Source organism: Panthera pardus, unplaced genomic scaffold, assembly GCF_024362965.1.
Source record: "Panthera pardus isolate Hobbes unplaced genomic scaffold, ASM2436296v1 HiC_scaffold_24, whole genome shotgun sequence".
Lineage (NCBI taxonomy): Eukaryota > Metazoa > Chordata > Mammalia > Carnivora > Felidae > Panthera > Panthera pardus.
The window spans coordinates 134,769,375-134,789,587 of record NW_026526810.1 but is presented as its reverse complement, the minus strand read 5'-3'; the positions used below and the strand labels follow the sequence as shown (position 1 = coordinate 134,789,587).

At 55.8% G+C, this 20,213-nt stretch overlaps 1 protein-coding gene across 5 annotated transcripts in view; it reads right to left on the bottom strand.

Moving 5' to 3' along the window:
- The window catches only part of LOC109274560 (uncharacterized), a 35,332-nt gene that overhangs the window by 2,184 nt on the left and 12,935 nt on the right, over positions 1 to 20,213 (bottom strand). For 4 of the 5 annotated variants that reach the window (XR_008417321.1, XM_053889819.1, XM_053889821.1 and 1 more), the window contains one exon: positions 13,405 to 13,477. Coding sequence is in view for 4 of the 5 variants with exons in the window: in XM_053889819.1 (XP_053745794.1) it covers positions 13,405 to 13,477 (73 nt within the window). In the remaining variant the exon portion in view is untranslated. Of the gene's footprint in view, positions 1 to 12,706; positions 13,060 to 13,404; positions 13,478 to 20,213 lie in introns of those variants that run through there. The other variant, XM_053889820.1, reaches the window with a different exon arrangement.

The window sequence follows — 20,213 nt, the reverse complement described above, 5'->3', positions numbered from 1 at the left end:
CCCCACTGACCCTCCGCTTTCTCACCTGTCCTTGGGAAGTGGGGTCTCTACCCTGCCCGCCCTCGGGAAACAGGGTCCCCAGCCCTGTGCCCATTTCAAGGGGAAGGCGACGTGAAAACACTGGGCACCTGAGAGAGTCCCTCACCCTGGCCGAAGCTTCGAGAAGCCTGAGGCCCATCGCGGAGCAGATGCCCAAACACAGACTCACAGTCCCCTGGGGAGAGGGCCCTAGCTACCTGTGCCTCCCGGGGGGCCCCTTGGGAGCACCAAGGCAAGGCCCCCTCTGCCCCAACAAGTTGTCCAGGACATGGGATGTCCATACAGCCACACTGCAAGGGGCCCCCGGCAAAGCCCGAGGGAAGGGAGTCATCAGAGAGTCTGTGCCAGTGTTCCTGGCGGCAGGTGTGATGGCTGCACAGGTGTGGGGACCAGACATCACAATAAAAGCTCAGGCTGGTACAAGAAGTGGCCAGGTTGACAGGAGCGTCGGCCACGTAGAGAGGCCAGGGCCTGCCCACTGAGGCTGTGAAAGCCGGAGGCAGAAAGAAGGGGAGGCCCAGGCAGGAGAGAGGCTGGGGGGCGCAGAACTCGAACCCACCTGGGATGCCATCTGGGGAGGACAGAGCAAGATGCTACTCCCCCCCACACGCCTGAGACCTGGGCCAGGAAAAGAACTCAGGGGTCTCGTGAAGAGACCCCCCCCAACCCCGAATGACCCTTAATATCTTATCTAATGCAACCACGCTTCCACATCCAACTTGGACCCGACTGAGCTCTGGACGACTATGACCCCTGCCGGAGCACGGCCAGGCACACGGTGGGGACAGGGACACACCCAGCCACCATTACTGGGAGAGCTTGATAGCGGGGTCGAAAGAACACGGCTTCTCATGGGAGACTGTTCAGTCCTGGCTCTGACACCCAGCCGTGCCTGAATCTCAGCTCCCTCATCTATAAACCACCTATAAACCAGGCCCATCTATAAACCCCCAAAAAGCAGGAAGCTTGCAGGGGATGGGTCTAACAGTCCTGCCCTAACTTGGTTCCAGGCCCACAGATGAGACCACAGACTACTCTCTTCACCTTACAGCCAGGGAAAGAAGGAAGAGGGACGTGAGGAAATCAGGCACACGGGCCTTTCCCCTAAAGGGCCGAAGAAGGAGTTTTAATCCCCAAGGATGTTGCCCAGAAGCCCTTCTCCACACTCCCTCTAAACCACCCCGCCTCTTCCTGCCTAGCAAACTGAACCCGGGGCACACACAGTCGTCTGTGGACACGGCACCCAGAGGCAGAACAAACCCCAAGTAGTTGCCCCAGCCAGCTTCAACCTCCACGTGAGAAGCAGCAGCCAGGATGCAGAGAGTGGGGGCGGGTGGGGGTGGGGAGGCTCCGAGGAAGGAAAAAAGCCGTCACTCATTAATGAAGCCAGGATTTACCCCCCCCCCCCCGGTTGACTCGCTAAATGCCTGCAGACCGCTCAGCCTCTGTCTTACACGTTCCATTGACCGTGGAAACACAACCTGAGCACAAGGTCGATGCCGACTCCTTACCCACCCGGAACCAGCAAAAGCTCCCCTGGAACTTTCGAGACAACCCCCGGCACACAGCCATTCTCAGTGAGGTTCCTTCAACCCCTTCGAGTGTTCACCTAAACCTACCATCTCAGTGAAGCCTGTTCTGACTCTATTAAGTTTTTCTGGCGACCCATTAGAGAAAAGGAGACCGAGGGTCGGCGAGGAGAAGGGACTTGCCCAGCCCCGCACGGTTAGTTAGTTAAGTGGCCCCGGGGCCTGCCGGGTTCTAATTTCCAACACGAGACACAGACGGCTCAAGTTTCATCGCACGACACCCAAAATGAGAATCCTGGTTTTCGAACAGCACACGTCATGTAAAAGTCCGTGAGATACAACACAGAGATTGTTAACAGGTTAATCAGGAGTGAAATACAAACTCTTAGTAAAGGTTTTAACATCTGCCACTTGCATTTGGTTACAATTCATGAGTTGACCGTTCACCCACGTACCCATTCAACAAGTGTGGAAGGCGCCCCCCTACCACTGGCTTGGTACTGTGTTAAGCACCCAGGCTGCTGGCATTGGAGCCCAGAGGTTGTTAATTGAGAGAGGGGACATCGGGATGGGGATGTGCCAACGTCTTTGATGGCTGGCGCCTAATATTTTGGGGGGAGGACGCTGCCAGGAGAGGTCTCTCGGGGAGAGAGGTGTGTGAGTGCCGCCCACAGGCCAGACACAGCGGTAGGCAAGACATAGAGGGTGCTTCCAACCTTTTACAGAGGTGAGCGTGAACGCGTACCCCGGGGGGGGGCTCGGGGGGGACGCCCAAAGAGGCCCCCGTCCCCCCGGCATAAAGTTTCGTGCCAAAACTACTCCCGTCTCATCTTACAGTGTCATACAAATTTGGCATGCTATCCCACAGCGTACCCCTGACTGTCTGGGCGAAACGACTTCCCACGAAACCTGCCGAATCGGGCCACCCCTCCTGGCCTTTCGCTCCACCCCCAGCAGCCCCCGGGGTCACGCGCACCGCCTGTCCAGAACCCCAGCTCCAAGTCCTGGTTACAGCCCTGCGACGTGGGTGCCACAGTCCCCCCGGAAGACAGACTCGAGCTGTCACTGTCAGTTTAAACCACACACGTTTGTCCAGCTCCAGGGTCCTGGCTCTGCCCTCTACGCCCACGCTCCGATGCAGTGAATAAACGGCAGACTTCTAGGCGGAGACCCCGACACCTACGCCTTGTCCCACACAGGCAGCAGTGAGCTAAAGTGGGGGAGGGGTCCCGCCCGGCCTGGGACCCGCGTGGATGCTCAGGGCCACGTCCAGGGTCTGCAAAGTGCCGTGCGCCTCGGATGCCCAGGTCTGCCGGTGGATAATTCCGCGCAGACCCCCGCACGGGGCATGATCCTCGTCACCCACATGAACAATCATCTCCCCGGGGTTTCTCTAAATAGAACCCAGCATTAACTAATCTTGAAAGGGACAGGAACGGCTCTAGGATCATTACCGTGCAAGTTCGGGGTGTCCTGATGACATGAAAGCCTGTCACGGCCGGAAGCAGCCATTCATCTCAGACCCCCCAGGCGTCACTCTGGCCTCTTGAGGGCACGGGTTGTGATTTCTGAACACCCGAGGACACAGTTTGCTGATTACTAATCAACCTCGTTTTGTGAGGAACAAAGTCGGAGAGGCCAATCAAACTTCCGACGGAACTCGAATCTAGAAGCAGGAGCTGAACCGAGAGGGTCACGCCTTTTGCTGGCACGCAAAGGCAGTCCCTGGCGGACAGGGGCTCGTCTTTTCTTTCCAAAAGAGGTGCGGGGACACGTCCTTGGGAACCACTCTAGTATAGCACTAGCTCACTTTAAAAAATGTTTGTCGACCGCGAAGGAATGAAGGAATGGAGAAATGGAGGGGTGAATCACATCCAGTGCCGTCTGGTGGAGGAAGCAGAAAGGCTGGAAGCAAAGCTCATGGCAGGGACCATGCACCAGGCAGGGCGGCCTCGGCTCACGGGGGGCGGGGGGCGGGGGGCGGGGTGGGGGGGAGGGCCCTCTCGGACCCTGGCCCTGGATCCGCGTCGCGGCGTGTGATGCCTGGGAAAGCGCCATGGGGACAGAAGCCGTGTGGGTGACAGTGGCAGATGAGTCCAGCTGGGACGTGCTCAGAGCAGTGACCCCGGACGAGAAAGCTGTAATAAGGGCGTTCGCTGCATGACCACAGCCCATGGCACTACGCAGCCCGCCCAAAACGAAAAGGTTTGCTTTCAGGGGAGGGAGAGGCCGAAGCACCAGGGCAAGAAATGGAGGCCAGATGCGCAGATGGATGGATGGATGGACTAGACTAGTGCCGGAAGCCATTGCGGGCCTCCCAAGCCTCGATGCTGGGGCAGACACGTGCGTGAGTTAATTCTGACACAGGCAAACAGCGCTCAGTGCTATAGTAGAGGGCTCAGTGGGAGGAAGCAGCTCCCTGCTGGGGGCAGAGGGTGCTCTAGAAAAGTAGGGCAAGCCCTCCGTGGGCGACACCCCCTCCCCGGGTGGCCTCGATGACCTTTGAGCCCGGGGTTAGTCTGTGGTGGAACACGAGGGGAAACCCTGGAGGAGTGTAGGGTCCATTCTGCTCCTTGCCTCATGGCATTTGATTGCCCCATTGAAGAAAACCAAAGGGGATTCTCCACCAGTCCCGATCCGATTCATCCCATCAATCGAGGCCTCGGGGCAAGTTGCTCCCGTGTTGGAGGACACTGGGAATGCAAAGGGCAGCAGATGGCCCCTGCCGATTCCCCAAGAGGTGGGAAATGGCGGTCCAGGGGGCTGGCTTCTCAAGGTGAAACGGGGGTGGGTGACAGGGCTGGCGGGAAGTCACCAGCTAACTACACGAGATGCTGGGCACGGCTACCTGGACCTTGGAGGCTCAAAGAGATATTCCTGTCCCGCAAGAGTTACAGAGGGTGCGGTTTAGAGTTTATAAATCATAAATGCATGAATCCACCCAGGGAACGTGACCTTAAATGTTGCCAGGCCAAATGGAAAATGTCCCCTCCACCCATTTCCGGGGAGAAGCAAATCCTGGTCCGAGAGACCTGAAAGGCCGTCTAGACGAACCCCACAGCTGCTATTTGAATCTCCTTAAAACTACCCTCACCGAGTGTCTGCCTGGCCTGCCCCTTGGATGCCTCCAGTGACGGAGGGCTCACTATATCCTAAGGACACCCATTCCACCCTTGACCGATCTCATCAGAAAGCCATGACCCAATGGACTTGGACAAACAGTTCACAGAAGATAAAGTGCATTCGGTTAACAGATATATGTGAAAACGCTCAACCTTCATTAGTAATCAAAGCAATGCAAGTTCAAATGACAGAAAAACACTTTTTGACAGAGATTACAAAATGCCAATACATTGCTGGACACGGTAAAATGCTATAAGCCTTTGGAAATTAGTCAATACCCATACAAAATCCCTGGCCTTCCGTTTAAGAAGCTCAGCCCTAGGAAAGTCATTCGTTCGTTCGTTCGTTCATTCATTCATTCGCCACCCATGTAGCCATCCGTCCGTCCATCTTCTCACCCAACAAGCATCCCCACATCACCTACAACACGTAGGGCTCTGGAGGTACAAAGATCAATCCGACAAGCTCCTTGCCCTTAAGGGGCTCACAGTCTAGCAGGAGAAACCAGCATGTCATGAAGCAATGGTCATTTCTGGGTGAAGGAAAGTAATTTGTAGGGGATGAAAGAGCGGGTATGCAAAGCCATTCGCTGTGGTGTAATTCGTAACATTAGGATTAAAAAAAAAAAGGTGAGTTACGCATAACGATAGCAGGTTGGCATTGCGAATGATGTAATGAGGGTGTAACCTCGATGGGACACAACGCAGCCAGTGAGGCAATGATTTTTTTTTTTTTTTTTTACGGAAAAAACTAAACACTGATGACAAAATATTGAATGGAAAACGTAGGATGTATGTGGCGAAGAAGGCAAGGTTTCAAAACTGGATGCTTATTTAAAGAAAAAAAAAAGATGCCCATTTAAAAAAAAAAAGTATGCCCATAGACAAGAATTTGAAGGGGGAGAAAATAGCAGGGTGATGTGTCAGCATGATGGGTGACCTCCTGCTCTAGGTCATGTGACATCCACACCATTGACATTAGGAACACAAAGGAGGCCTTGGCCTGTCTACCCCAGAAGCCCAGCCTCCGGCCTCTGGAAGGCCAGCCCTGAGGCCGAGCTTCCCGAGGAGGGAGTTGGGAGTCACAGAGGAATCTAAGGAGAGTTCCTGGTGTCACCAGGGGAAGGATTTGTGCAGGGAGAGCATGCGAAGGTCAAAGTCGAAGAGAGAAAATTTGTCCTTGTTTTAGTAAGTTATTAGGAAAGAAACACGCACATTTAAGACAGGCCCTGATCAGAGAGGAGCACTGAGATCCCAACTCAGACCTCATGGGTGGGTCAGGACAGAACCCGAGGGGCCCCGGGAGTCCCACTCTGGCTTCTGCGGCCGTGGTGGGGAGCGAGCCCTGTCCCGAATCTCAGCATCCCAGAACTGAAGACCCTTAGAGCTCCAGATTTAAAACTCCTCTAAGAGCCAAAAACTCTGAGCGTCCTGACCTGATGGCCCCCATGCCCTCTGCATTCCCGAGAAGACAGGGAATCCACTGGATCCCAGCCCACAACCAGCGGGGAAACCAGCGGGTCTCCCTGGAGCTCCTCCCATTGGCCCATTTCCAGCCAGCTCCTAGAGGTCTGCTCCCGTTCTCCGTGTTCCCTCTGGGAGTTTGGCTGTGGCTCCCTCCTCCTCCCCACTGCGGACCCAACATGTGGAGTTCTTCCTGAGCCTCAGCTGACTTTTAAAGTAACCACACAAGAATTTTTCTTGGGGCGCCTGGGTGGCTCAGTCGGTTAAGCTTCTGATTTCAGCTCAGGTCATGATCTCGTGGTTCGTGGGTTCGAGCCCCGCGTCGGGCTCTGTGCTGACAGCTCGGAGCCTGGAGCTTGCTTCGGATTCTGTGTCTCCCTCTCTCTCTGCCCCTTCCCCACTCGTGCTCTGTCTGTCTGTCTCTCTCTCTCGTCTCTCTCTCTCTCGAAATAAATAAACATTAAAAAGATTTGTTTTGAAAAGGGGTTCTTCTTGCTCTGGGCCCCTCCCACCCCCATCCTGGTCTGCATGACGACTCCTGGGCTGCTTAGGGGAGCTCTTTGGGGACCCTGTCTTAGCAAGTGCCTCAGGGTAACAAGTGCACCCCGCCCTAGGCGTCAGGCGGGCCGAGGCAGAGCCTGCAGCCTCCAGATTCCTAAAGAGGAGGAGAGCAGAGGCCTGCAGCCCCATCACGTAGGCCCATGTGGCCCAGACACGTGGTACTGGAGGCAGAGAAGGGTGGCTCCTGACACGTGAATTCCACGTCTTCCATCACCCATGTGGGGCCACACTGAAGCGTGGAAGTGGCCCCCGTCCCCCTCACTCTGTCCTCACATCCCGTCTCAGACCTTACGGCTCTGAGTCCTGTGCCCCCCACGTCACGGCCCTAGGTGAGCACCTTCAGCAGGAGCGGCCCCAGCTGGCACCTGCGACGGGCTAGCTCCCTGTTCCCACCCCGGGGGCCAAAGTCACTCCGGGCATAAGCAGCCCAACCTGCCCAGCAGACCTAACGCCAGCCCCGCCCCCGCCCGGCTCCTGTGGGTCCCGCGCGCTCCCCGGCCACGCATCCTGGCTCCGGTGGGGACGGCTCCTCCCGGTCAGGGCACATTTTGGTTTAGTGTCCCAAATAGGAACCGAGAGGTTGAGGAGGACTTTGGTTCTAGATTTTACAGACAAACACAAGCACACAACACGCAACTGCACAAATCCTGCCCACTACAGAGAAAGACTAGACAGATCCAGGGAGTCCCTGGGCTTGGGAACGTCAGGACACAACCCTCCAGACCTGCCACGGCCCGCGGGGGTGGGGGGGGGGGGGGGGGGGGGGGGGGAGGGACGGGGCAGGTCGGGAGGAGGGAAGACAGTGCAACACACAAGGCAAGAGCAGTATTTGCCGAAATACAGAGTACATCGGAAAACAGTCGAGAAGACAGTAAGGCCTTGAAACGGGCTCTGGGGATGCCATGTCAAGGGGGCCGGGACCCGGGGCCCACTTCTGCAACCCCGGGCTGAGGTGCACCTGCCTGAGACCCCCAGGTGAGAAGGGCAGGCGGCCCGCCCCACAGCCGACCGGGCTGGAGGGCACCTGGGCTCATTTCAGAAAGTTGCATGAACAAGGTTTCTGGTGATCTGCCTCTGGGCGCCTGGGTCACTGGGCTCCCGGGTCACCCTTCTCGGGCACTCCTGGCCACTTTCTAACCCACACAGCCCCGCGGATGTGAGCGGCGCCACACCCAGCACGGTCGGGAGACAGGGTCCACTGGCCCCGGGGCCTCCTGCTCCCTTGCCCTCTGCTGCCCCCTGGCGGGAAAAGCCTCCCTCACAGGTGACCCAGCCCGGGGAGGGGCCAAGACACCCACCTGGCCCCACACCCCTTGTTCACACAACATTCTGCAGGGGCCGGGGCCTGGGCCCTCCCGCCTGCCCAGGGCTCTGGACAGGGCGCTGCCCACGGGTGGGAGAGCATGTGCCCCCCCCAGTCAATCCAAGCAGGAAGCTGATGGCCTTCGAAGTTCACGGATGGGGAAACTGAGGATGAGAGAGATGAGGTCGAATGGCCCACGCAGCCAGGATACCGCAATGGCACTCCGCGGCCAGGGACCCCCGAGCCAGCCCCCCCCTGCCGGGTGAAGTGCGTGCGCCAAGGACACAACATGCCAAGAGCTCATACCCTCCCTCCCTCCCTCCCTCCGTCCATCCGTCCGTGCGTCCGTCCGTCCTTTCGTCCTCCCTCCCAGCTCCTCTCCGTTCATCCCTTTACACCTGACTCCCTGGTCTGTGGGCATCCACAGCGCGGCTGCGATCTAATCGGAGCCTCGGTCCCGCAGACCTCTCTTCCCGGCCCTGTTCATGTGTTCACCCAGCCTCCTTGTCCCCTATTCCCTTCTTTTATTTCGCCCCAGATCTCACCTTCCCGGCTTGCTGTCGCTCCTCCCCACAGGAGGAAGAGCCCCCGTCCCACCATCCCCTCCGTGTTGACTCTTCCTTCGATTCCTGGTCCCCCCGCGAGCGAGCCCGCCAGTCAAGGCCCCGTCCGTGCACACCAAGCGCCCTGCCTGCCCGTGTGCGTGCGCGTGCCTGGCACTGAGTCCCCGTTGACACTTGGGTATTTATTCTTGCGGTCGTGGGCCCCCACCGCGTATACCTTAGGACAGTGCAGGGACATGCAGCCTTGCCCGTGGGCTATCTCCTTGGTCTCCTATTATTCTCCGAAAGCTGTAATGCATCTATCTATCGAAGGAGGGGGTCCGTCACCTAATCCTGAGCCCTGTTTGGACCACGTCTCTCTTCTCTCCATCGGTCACTGCGATCGTTTTAACGTGCATTATCTTCCCTTTTTCCTCCTTTGCTACTTTTTCCTCTCTGTCTACTTCCCTCGCTCTAGAAACTGGGACTGGTCCGTCTCGTCGACCTTTCGGTGCGAGGCCCGCCTGACCACCACGCCTAACAGAGCCTGTCCCTTCACACACCCCCGGCACCGTTCACGGATCCTCCTTCCACTCTCCTCCTCTCTCTCTTGTCGCTCTCAGGGGCCTCAGGGGCCTGGAGCCAGATGACTGACAGCCCCAAAGGGTAGCCGTCTCCCTGGCTGCTGCAGGCAGTCTCCGTTCACAATTCAGTCGTTCCCCGCGTTCACTCATTCTTTCTGTCACCCTTCTATTTCAATATTCATGCTTTTATTTATGGACCTCAGGTGCACAGAATTGGATTAACCATCATCTGTGGCTCCCGGAGCCTTCGCCGCGCCGTCCGTGTGGGGCTGCTTTTTGCTCGTTAATTCCTCGAGCTGGTGATCTGGTCTAGGGTTTATTTAACAACGTCAGGAGTCCAGTTTCGAATCCGTCACTATTCCGGGCCCCCGGTGCCCACTCGTGCTTGTGTCAGGCATGGCACTCTCTCTCGTATACCTATGTGCGTTTTCACTTTTCGTTCATGGGCCACGTTCAGTCTTGTATCTACGGTATTGGTTTTATTATCTATAAACTCTGGGGCCCCAGAGTTGAACTAATGTGGGCGATTGGTGCTAAACCAGTACCCTCTCATAGACTTCACTGTTGAATCTGTTTGGTTTTTTTTAATTTTGATTCTCACCCCCCCCCCCCCCCCCCCGCATCTTGATTGGTTTCTGTCTTCCACCCTTCCGATCTTTCTTACTGCCTTTCATTCTTTCAGAGATCCCTCCTCGTCAGTCAGTGCAAATCTCTCTTCTCCTTCGCTCCTTCATTCAAATGTCCACACATCCATCAGGTCCTTCTCCCCAGTTAAGTAACTATTTTTCTGCTTCTGGATGACAGGTGTGCCTAACTGGATACATGATCATCTATAGTCAACGGTCCCCCCACCTCCCCAGCCGGTTTCCATCATTTCTCTCTGTCTCTCTCCCTTCTTGGCTCTCTTGATCTTTGGCGCTCAGTTGCCAGGGACCCATGAATCCTAATGCCACATGCAAATGGTCCCTGTCCCTGCAGCATCACGGTGCCTGCCTGCCTCCCTCCCTCCCTTCCTTCCTTCCTCCCTCCTTTCCTCTCTCCCTCCTTCCCTTCCTTCCTTCCTTCCTCCCCCTTCCTTCCTCCCTCCTTTCCTCTCTCCCTCCTTCCCTTCCTTCCTTCCTTCCTCTCCCTTTCTTCCTCCCCCTTCCTTCCTCCCTCCTTTCCTCTCTCCCTCCTTTCCTTCCTTCCTTCCTTCCTTCCTTCCTTCCTTCCTTCCTCCTTTCCTCTCTCCCTCCTTCCCTTCCTTCCTTCCTCTCCCTTCCTTCCTCCCTCCCTCCTTTCCTCCCTTCCTTTCTTCCTCCCCTTCCCTTCCTCCCTCCTTCCCTTCCTTCCTTCCTCTCCCTTCCTTCCTCCCCCTTCCTTCCTCCCTCCTTTCCTCTCTCCCCTCCTTCCCTTCCTTCCTTCCTACCCCTTCCTCCCTCCCTTTCCTCCCTTCCTTTCTTCCTCCCCTTTCCTTCCTCCCTCCTTCCCTTCCTCCCTTCCTTCCTCCCACTCCCTTCCTCCCTTCCTTCCTCCCCCCCCTTCCTCCCTCCTTCCCTCTCCTTCCTTCCTTCCTTCCTTCCTTCCTTCCTTCCTTCCTTCCATTCTCCCTTCCTTGTTTTCTTTCTCTTTCTCAGCTACTTACTCCACTACTAATGGGGTGAGTGCTCAGACCTGGACCGATTATGATCCACAGTTTGAGCCTGCCCTCCCCCGTGGACCTCCCACCTATCCATTTAGGTGCCGCCACCCTGTTACCACCTGCCCCAGCTCTGCTTCTCTCCCTTCTCCCCTCCCACTCCCCTGCCTGCCTTCTCCTGGTGCTCAGGTGCCCAGATGAGATGAATTACCACCCTGCCGACACCCAGCAGGTGCTCCTGCGGGGCCCGGCACCCCTTCACTCCATCCACCCCGGGTGTCTCTCTGGTGACTGACTTGTCTATTTAGAGACTTCTTATTTTATCAAAAGCACCACGGCTTATAGAATGGACTAACCATGAGCTTGGACGCATGACAGTCTCCTACCAGTAATCCTACCACTGCCTTCCTGCCTGAATTTATTCACCCATTAATGTGTTCCTGGACCTACCGTCTGTGACTTTTCCTTCTGTGCTTGATTTTTATTTAGATAATTTTACTTTATTCTCTTTCTTTTACCCTTTCGGGGGACAGGCTCAGCTCCCAGCACCGGACGACACCACAAGCCCCTCACGCTGTGTTCCCATCTGGGTCCAGGCGTTTCCACCGTGAGCTCGCTCTCTCCCTCTCTCCCTCTTTCTCTTTGGCTTTCTCTCCTTTGGGGATTTATTTATTTATGTGTGCCCGGAGTTAGAAAACTTTTGGTAGAAGTTAACTCTCTTCTCTGGTGTCCTGGGTCCTCTCTCTCTCTTTTTAACGATTCTTTGAACTCTTTCTCTGCTACTCACTTATTCTTATGCCAGGAGCACGTACGTGGACTCGTCTTAACGCTTGGTTTACAATAACCCGACACAGGCCTCCTTATGTATGTGTTCACCCCCTCGTCCAAGAAAATTACCCTTCTTCCTTTCCCTCACTGTTTGCGTTTTGCCGCACTCGCTCTCCCTCCCAAACACCTGCTCCCTCTTTCTCGAACCTTCTCGTCCTGATGAGGTTCCTGCTCTCATCGTCAACGGTTGCAAGTTCTCTCAGTGGCCTTCTCTTTATTCGTTTTCATTTTTAACTTTGCTTTGACATACAGAAAGCCGTACCTACTTAACGCACGCAACCTGGTGAATCTGGAGAGAAGCGTCGCCCGGGACCCCAGCACCACGATCTTTTGTCATAAGCCTATCCGTCACCTCCGACAGTTTCCTCCCGCCCTGACTGATCACTCCTTTTACTATCTTTTTTGCTACGGACGCTTCACGTGAGATCTAGCCTCTTCGCAAAGGTTTAAGCATACGATACGGTCCTGTTTACCACTGTTTTCTGCATTTCCCCTTCCTACTCATTCTTGCTTCCATTCGGGTTTTATTCTCTTACGATAGACCTCAGGGGCTACCTATCTGAATCACACGTACGCCTTGGTCTGTGGTCACTGGATACTGGTTCTTGTGTGGCTCTCTTTACACGGTGATTTGATATTTTATTGATTTCCTATATCAATCTCCTAGGCATCGAATGGGATCGTGCTCATTGTACTCTCATCCTGGCTTTTTCACTTCTCCACCTAGTTATTTGTTTATTCGTGCCCCGGTGCCTTCATTCATTCATCCATCCATTCGCTTCTTTGGACCACGTAAGAGATACCAGTGAAATGACCTCCCAACAAGACAAACGGAACGTCCACAGTCTTCGACCTTTCTGCTTCCTCCCACCAAGCTGATCACCAAGGTGTGCATGCCCCACAGTCCTTAACACATACACGTGGCAGATTCAGGCACAGGCACAGTAAATGTTAGTGCAGCCAGACCTTCCCGGGGCTCACGTCCTAGACAAACCGGGACAGGTATGTGGTTAGGGCCCCCGGACTCTTCCCTGGTGCTTCCCCCTGGACCCCGGTGAATGGGCATCCCCATGAGAAACCTGTTTCAAGACCCTCGAGTACACAGAGACACACACGTTGTACACAGTCTCCCCAGTGGGAAACGACAGACATGGCATTCATTTCTAAATAGACGGCTTTGTCTGTAGCAATATGAAAATATTTGGGCCTTTCAAGGCCGATACAAAAGCAACTACCCATTACCATTGCTGAGTGTCTCAGTCCCAAACAATAAAGAACTTGAAGAGACTTAGCCGGAAACTTTGAAGACAGAAAATCTGCCCATTCTGTTTTCCAGACATTTCAAGGGGGTGAGCGAAGGTCATTGGAGCTCGAAGCCCGTTTGAGAGGCTGGTCCCTCGGCCCGCGTTTTTTCCTCGGCCCTTTGAAGGGCCCCCCAGCTCCCAAGGGCACTTCCGTCCTAGTCTGCCCTGGGGCACAAGAGCCAAAGGGACACTCAATAATGAAAGGGCCATTCAGGTAGAGGATCGAAAGAGAAGGAATTCTTTGGGGGTCCGGCACTCGAAGCCGCCTATAGAATTCTTTTGCCACAGAGACAACACAAGGAGGCTGGGGGGGTCCTGCCTTAGAACACAAGCCCCCCCAGGTCCGCAATCAGTGTGGCTCGCTGGGCACCCACCTCCCCGTGAGCGGACCACTGGCCGGTGCTCACCACTCCCTCCCGCGGGGCTTGCCTGGCAGTGTGCTCCGGGAGGCAGCCCCCCCCCCCCCAGTGACGAGGCCACAGATGCGTTCCCCACGCTCCAGTAACTTACGGTTTGAAAGCCGGAGGGTGCCGGGTCGCGCGTCGAGGTCTCTTCCGTGGAGGATTCCAGATGGCGCCTTCGACTGGAATGAGAAAGCGCTGGGTCACTGCCCTGGAAGCTCACCCACCCCAAGCAGGGACTCCCCAGCTTCTAGCGAGTGCGGGATTGGGAAAACCCAACCTTTCTCTCTTCGGTACCCTCACTCTCCCGCCAAGCTCCGCACCCCAGCTTCCTCTGAGTCTGGAGAGGATGGGGGGGGGGGGCAGGCAGAGAGGAAGAACGAGGCTCCTGACCCAAGAGCCCTTGGCTGAGAGCTACTACCCGTGCATCCAAGTACTACTCTGTGGAGCCCAAAGATGTCGGGCCACTGCATGAGTGACCGCCGAGCTGGACGCCGAAAGGGTGGGGAGAAGATTCCCTGGAAGGACATCCCATCATGACGGAGGGCACAGCCGAGGCACAGCATGTGCTCAGAGAGAAGCCAGCGGGATGGGGGTGTGAGCAGGGGCAAGACGAGAGGAGTGGGCTGTGGGGTCTCTAATGAACAGCGTGTCCTAAAACCACAGCGCACACGTCACAGGCTGGACGATCGTGGCGTCTGGACAAACACCTTCACCTTCATAACCACGTACAAATTTTCATCAGCCCCACCAAGAGCCGCGGCCAGGCGCAGCCAACCTTCAGTTTCGAGCGTTTGCCTTCAAGTTTAAACAAAAAGTGAGTCGCTTAATGGTAGACTCGCATTATTACGTATCTGTCGAAACACACAGACCGTAGGAGGCCGAGAGCGGATCCAGTGACGTCAGCGTTGGACTTTAGCTAACGACGACGCATCAGAGATGGGCTCCACAAGCAAGATAAATGTGCCACCACACTACAAGGTGTTAATGACGGGAGAAACTGGGGTCTGTGTGCACGCCATTGACTCTTTCTGTAACCCTAAGACCGCTCAGGAAAGAAGTCAATTTATTAAAAAACAAAATAGGAGTGCCTGGGGGGGTTCCATCGGTTGAGTATCCCACTTCAGCTCAGGTCATGATCTCGCGGTTCGTGAGTTCGAGCCCCACGATGGGCTCTGTGCTGACGGCTAGGAGCCTGGAGCCCGCTTCCGATTCTGTGTCTCCCTCTCCCTGCCCCTCCCCCGCTCATGGTCTGTCTCTCTCTGTCTCTCTCTCAAAAATAAACATTAAAAAAAATTTAATAAAATAAAACAAAAAACGTTATTTTGGGCAAGTCGATTTTGCACACGTGTTCAGTAGAGTCTAGTGAAGGTAAGGAGGTGTGACCGAAAGGTGGTCTGTGACAGCTGAGGTGGGTGAGGGCCGAGCCAGAGGTCGGGGCAAGAGCGGGTGCAGGCAGGGAGCCCCAAGGTGGGAAGAGGCCCTCTGCAACTCCCCCTGCCCTGACTTAAGCCCTCGGGGATCCCCCCACTGCCTACACCTCTTTATTCTCAGTAGCGTCCATCACTGTGCACCTAGGACTCGGCCAGGACAGAGGAGGGCACACCTCTTGTTTCCAAATCCTCCTAAAAATTCCTTCCTTGGCCTTGAGCTTCCTAAACACTGTTTTCCCCTAATCAGTTGATTTTATGAACAAAAACCAAATAGTCTTTAAAATATAAATGTTGGGGCACCTGGGTGGCTCAGTCGGTTGAGCGTCCGGCTTCGGCTCAGGTCATGATCTCACAGTCTGTGAGTTCGAGCCCCGCGTCAGGCTCTGGGTTGACAGCTCAGAGCCTGGAGCCTGCTTCTGATTCTGTGTCTCCCTCTCTCTCTGCCCCTCCCCTGCTCATGCTCTGCCTCTCTGTCTCAAAAATAAATAAAAAAAAAATTTTTTTTTAATTAAAAAAAAAATAAAATAAAATATAAATGTTAATAAGTATAAGCTGGTGGCTGACCAAGGGCAGACTCTGGTTAGGTAAAAGCTCTGGGCCCCCCATTTTTTTAAATAATTTTTTAATGTTTATTTGCTTTTGAGAGAGACAGAGGCAGAGTGTGAGCAGGGAAGGGGCAGAGAGAGTAGGAGACACAGAATCCAAAACAGGCTCCAGGCTCTGAGCCGTCAGCACGGAGTCCGATGTGGGGCTCGAACTCACAAACCTTGCGATCAGGACCTGAGCTGAAGTCAGATGCTCAACCGATGGAGCCACCCAGGTGCCCCTCTGGGCCTCCCACTTTGAGCGGGATACCACCGAGATAGTTTCCAGGCCTCCCCAGGGGCCTGTGAGCGCCTGGGGTGCACCCCTCATGGTTGCCACAGTCCTAAGGGGACAATGGGACTCCAGACCCTGAATGCACAGCAAGACCCCAGGCACTGTCACCTCCCGTGGGACTAAGAGTTGGGGAAAGGACTTTGGTGTGTTTACCAGGACCAGGGAAATCAGAGGTAGCTCGGGGCATCTGGGTCTCTTCCTGCTTCTGCCCCGGGGGCTCCAAGAATTCCCCGGGGTTCCTCACTGTCCCTGATTAACTTTCACGCAGACCCCAGGCTGCTTGTGCAGACACAGCCCTGGCAAAGTCATGCGACAGTTTCAAAGCTGTGGGCACCGGCCCCGCGTCTGCTGTGATGTACAAAAACGCAGTGCCGGGCTGGAATCGTAACAGATGTCAGAAAAGCTGCAGAGATGAGTCACTATCTGGAACCAGAGGAAAACACAAGGCCTCCTTACAGGGTCCAGGGGAACAGCTGCCCCAAGCATTTGAGCTCAGACCTCACACATGCGTGCACCGAACTCATGAGCCACGCAGGAAGCGTTGGTGGACACCCCAGAAACCTCCTCCGGGGCTTAAGAGGATTAGAACATTCTAGCTCAAGGTCTTAAAAGTTCCTCTTTTCTGGAGGCAAACAGGACCGAACTGATCTGGCATGCCTTTGGTACACATAACTCGTGGATGTGTAGTGCAGGGAGAGACGTTAAAAGGATTATTTTCAATAAAATGGTGATTTCCAGAAATACAGCCTGTAGTTTATACAAATAATCAGGCTCGCCTCAGATCTCAGGCTTCCTACCTGTTGAGTAAAGACCACCCTCCCACAACTTCCCCTCACAGACGCAGGCTCTTTGCAAAGCTAATTTCCTGTACCTTTGTGAAGACCGGGGCCTGGACATTACGGACCCATTTATGAAAACGGGAGAGGTAATTGGGCCATCTTTTGAAATCGTGGCCCCTCTCTTGCTGGCCCCCATCAGCCCTCTAATTTTGGCTGGCGGGGCCATGGAGGATGTTTACATATGCCTCTTCCTGGAATTTCACTCTTTGCTTCAGGAGTGGGCAATTAGAGAGAATTAGGGCCTATTTGGCTATGTTTACGGTTAATGGAGCAGTGGTGGAGGCACAGCCCCGGGAAAGGCAGTCGCTGGTCTAATTGAAGTTGGCAATTTCGCTATTCGTCATTTCAGCTTCCAGGTACCATTGCCACCAAGGTCACAAAACAGAGACCACAGCCCGCTGCGCCAATAACCCGGTGCGGGACCGACCCGGGGCCCTGCGAGCCGTTCACTATCACAGCCGAAAACACAGAGAGAGAGCCGCAGACAGCTTCCAAGTTGGGTCCGAGTCGGGCAGCCAGCACAAGCCTGGGGACTGATCACTTTTCCAGAAGTTACCACCCTGATGGCTTTTTCGGGAAGTTCTCGGCCGAGCGGGCGAGGACGCCAACGTAGGTGCTGCCGAGGGTCTCGTGACCAAAAGGCACCAGGTGAGCCACAGGGGCAGGTGCGGCAGCCACACCCTCCTGGGACCCGCCGCCACGGGGCCGGCTCGGCTCCGTTACACGGTGACCACCCCACAGCCCAGAAGGGTTTTCCAGGCCTGGCCGGCGGCCCACGCATTTGGTAAAACGTTCTATAAAATGCCATTCCGGCCCCAGCGCCCACAGGCAGTCCCTCGGAGCTAGCTTGGGGTGTGAGCACTATCAGGATCTTGGGGTCAAAAAGTGGCTGGGGAGGGGGGCGGTGTCAGACCATGGGGACTGGCTAATGACCGCAACCCCATTGCCCGTGCTGGCCAAGCGGGGGCCAGCCACTGGCAGTGGGCTTCACACCCAGGGCCTGGAGCAAGGCATCAACCCTCTCCGGTCTCTGTCTCCTCTCGAAAGCAGAGGAGGCCGGACAGCAGTGGACCAGTAATCCCGGGCCCTCGGACTCTAGAGACCCAGCAAGCAAACGGACAAACCACAGAGGACCACTGAGGCAGCCAGAAGGAAGCCAGAGCTCCCAGGGCCCTCAGATGACCGAGATCCCGCATGGCCCCATGTTGCAGTTGGGAAAATCAAGGCCAAGCAGGCCAGAGACAGGATCCAAGGTCACACCCATAGGTGGGGCTGAGCCCGGGCTGGAACCAGGTCTCCCGAAGGCTGTTCCAGGGCGGCTGCTGCACTCAGAGCACCCGTTTAGAGTTTCCTCCTCTCAGTGACCAGTGCTGAGTAGTGGGAGTGCGCTCTAGAGGCCAGCGGGGGCCCCATCTGGACACCTGAGGCCTTCCGTCCTCCCACTCCGGTGAAGCGGGGCCCTGGCCTCTCCCCAGCTGACATCCCGTGCTCCTTCTGCCTTACAGAACACCATGCAACGTTGACAGGCTACTGCCTCATTTTACAGATGGCAAAATGGAGGCCCAGAAGCCAGCAGCAAGAGGCACTGGCCAAGACTGGGACGGGGTCCCCTTCCTTTCGTGGCGGGGTATCGCCCCGTTGGTCCAGGGGGGCGGAGCCCTCAGGGTAGTTTGGGGCAAGCTCTCTGCCCTCCATCCGAGAGGGTCCCCTTGCTGGGGGGCTGCCCCTGGCCCTGTGAGCCACGCTGACCCCGCCACCCTCCCTGACTGCAAGCACCAGCCCCCTCTTTCCTAACCTGCTGGGAACAACTCTATGTCCACCCTCAGGACGGCCCAGAGAACGAGCCGCGAAGACAGGAGCCGCCCAGCGGAGTCCCGCACGGCTGGCACAGACACGTGGTCAGCCTCCAGCCCCTCTGACTGTCCTTCTCCAACTTTCCACGCTGGAGTCCTGTCTCCCTGGCCCCATCTGCCTCCCCGGCTTTCTCTCGGGCATGAGACCCGGTTTGATCAAATCCTTGTTTACAGGCAAGGACTCTTCTTCCTCCTGAGAAACTTGCAGAATACAAGCCCTTAGGCCCGAGGAGCACCAGCGTGTCTGAGGTCACGCTGCTGGGGTGACTGCTTAACCGTGTCATTGTGCGGCCTCTTGTCTGCGCCTTGCAGCTCCCGACACACACACGCATACACACACACACAAGGGCAGGGGCCGCCGCAGCCCCAGAGGGAACACACACACACACACACACACACACACACACACACTCCGTTCCAGGGAAGGTGACTGAACTTTTCTTCTTTTCATGTGAAGAAAAGGCACCTTCTATTGAAAGAATGTATTCACAGGACCTGGGAAAACTCATGTGCACTCGGCCCTCCCGATTATCCCCAGGTGGCTGTTCTCCGTGGGGGGCTCCCCCACATTCCTTTCTGCCTGCGCCTTTGTTCCGCCTCAAACGGCCCTGGGAGCTCCCAGGCTAAGAGTCCCTCCTTAAGCCCCTGCCAAAGACCCTATTCACTGCGCAGAGAAGCCAGGCAAAAGGTGGTGGGCAGCCGTCCTCTCCCCCGACCCCCAGGGTGGGGGACTTAAGAACTCTCCATCTGGATTGTTTGTAAGCCCAAAGAAACTGGAGAGCAATTAAGAGACCCACGACTACACCCTCCACCACCCTCCTCTCCCCCTGATTAATTCCCCTCCCGCACACATCCCAAGTGGGGCCGACCCCAGCCTGAGCTACCCAGCACCTGCTCTGCTCCCTGGTCCCTCACGATCCCAGGACTGGGAGTGGGGGTGGGCAAGGGAGCTGGGAAGACAAACGCGGATATCTCTGGAGACTTTCTCACCACTCAGTTCCCAAAAGCACAGGTAGGGGCGATCAGTTGTCCACAGTGAGGACCGAGATAGGGGACCAAGTGTCTAACATCCAGGAGACGTTAGAAATTCCAGGATGTATGGGCTCCCCCCGAGATGGGTCCTCCCCACTTCGGCTGGATCCAACTGAACTCGAGACCCCTCTCGCTGGCACTGCTCTGTCCTGCTGCAGTGGCCCGAGGGTGTCCAACCTCCTCCCAAGGGAGTAACAGTGGCTCTCTCAATGCACACCTTTCCTGGCTCTGAAACACTGACTCGTTCCACGCCAAGAACCAGAGCCGGCATCTGCAACACCGTCCTTCTCTAAAGCCTTCCCTAAGGGCCCGGCTTCTCAAAGCCGCAAGGGACCCGGGGCTGTCCCCTGGACCCAAGGCACCGTGGAGGGAGCGCCCCCTCCTTCCCCACCCACGCTTGGGTCTCCCTTTCAAAATGGGAACCCCACATCTGAGGTGGCCTCGTTGGGAAAGATACAATTCTCTGCCAGAATTTTCCATCTGCCAAACCCAGAGATGGGAGCCAGGCTGTACTTCCTTGCTCCCCTATTAGGAGAGAGGACAGGGCTCAAAGTAGCGGAGGGAAGGGGGCACGGCTCCTGGGCCTTCATCTACAACTGCGTTAAACTCTGGTCTTCTAAAAAGACACTGCCCCCAGAGCCGCGAGCCCTTCGCCATTCAGCTGACAATGCTGGTCTCCACATTGCCCGCTGCCCTTTAACCCTTTGGAACCTTAATTTGTCTCTCTCCACACCCCCTTCTGTGTAAAGCCGCCTTCTTCTTTTCAAGGAAAAATTCATTAGCAAGCTCATTAAAGATGGGTAGATTTTTTTTTTCTCTTTCTAGAAGTCAGATTGCTCATAAAAAACACATTTGAGTTACTTCATGTAAATGAATAAGAAA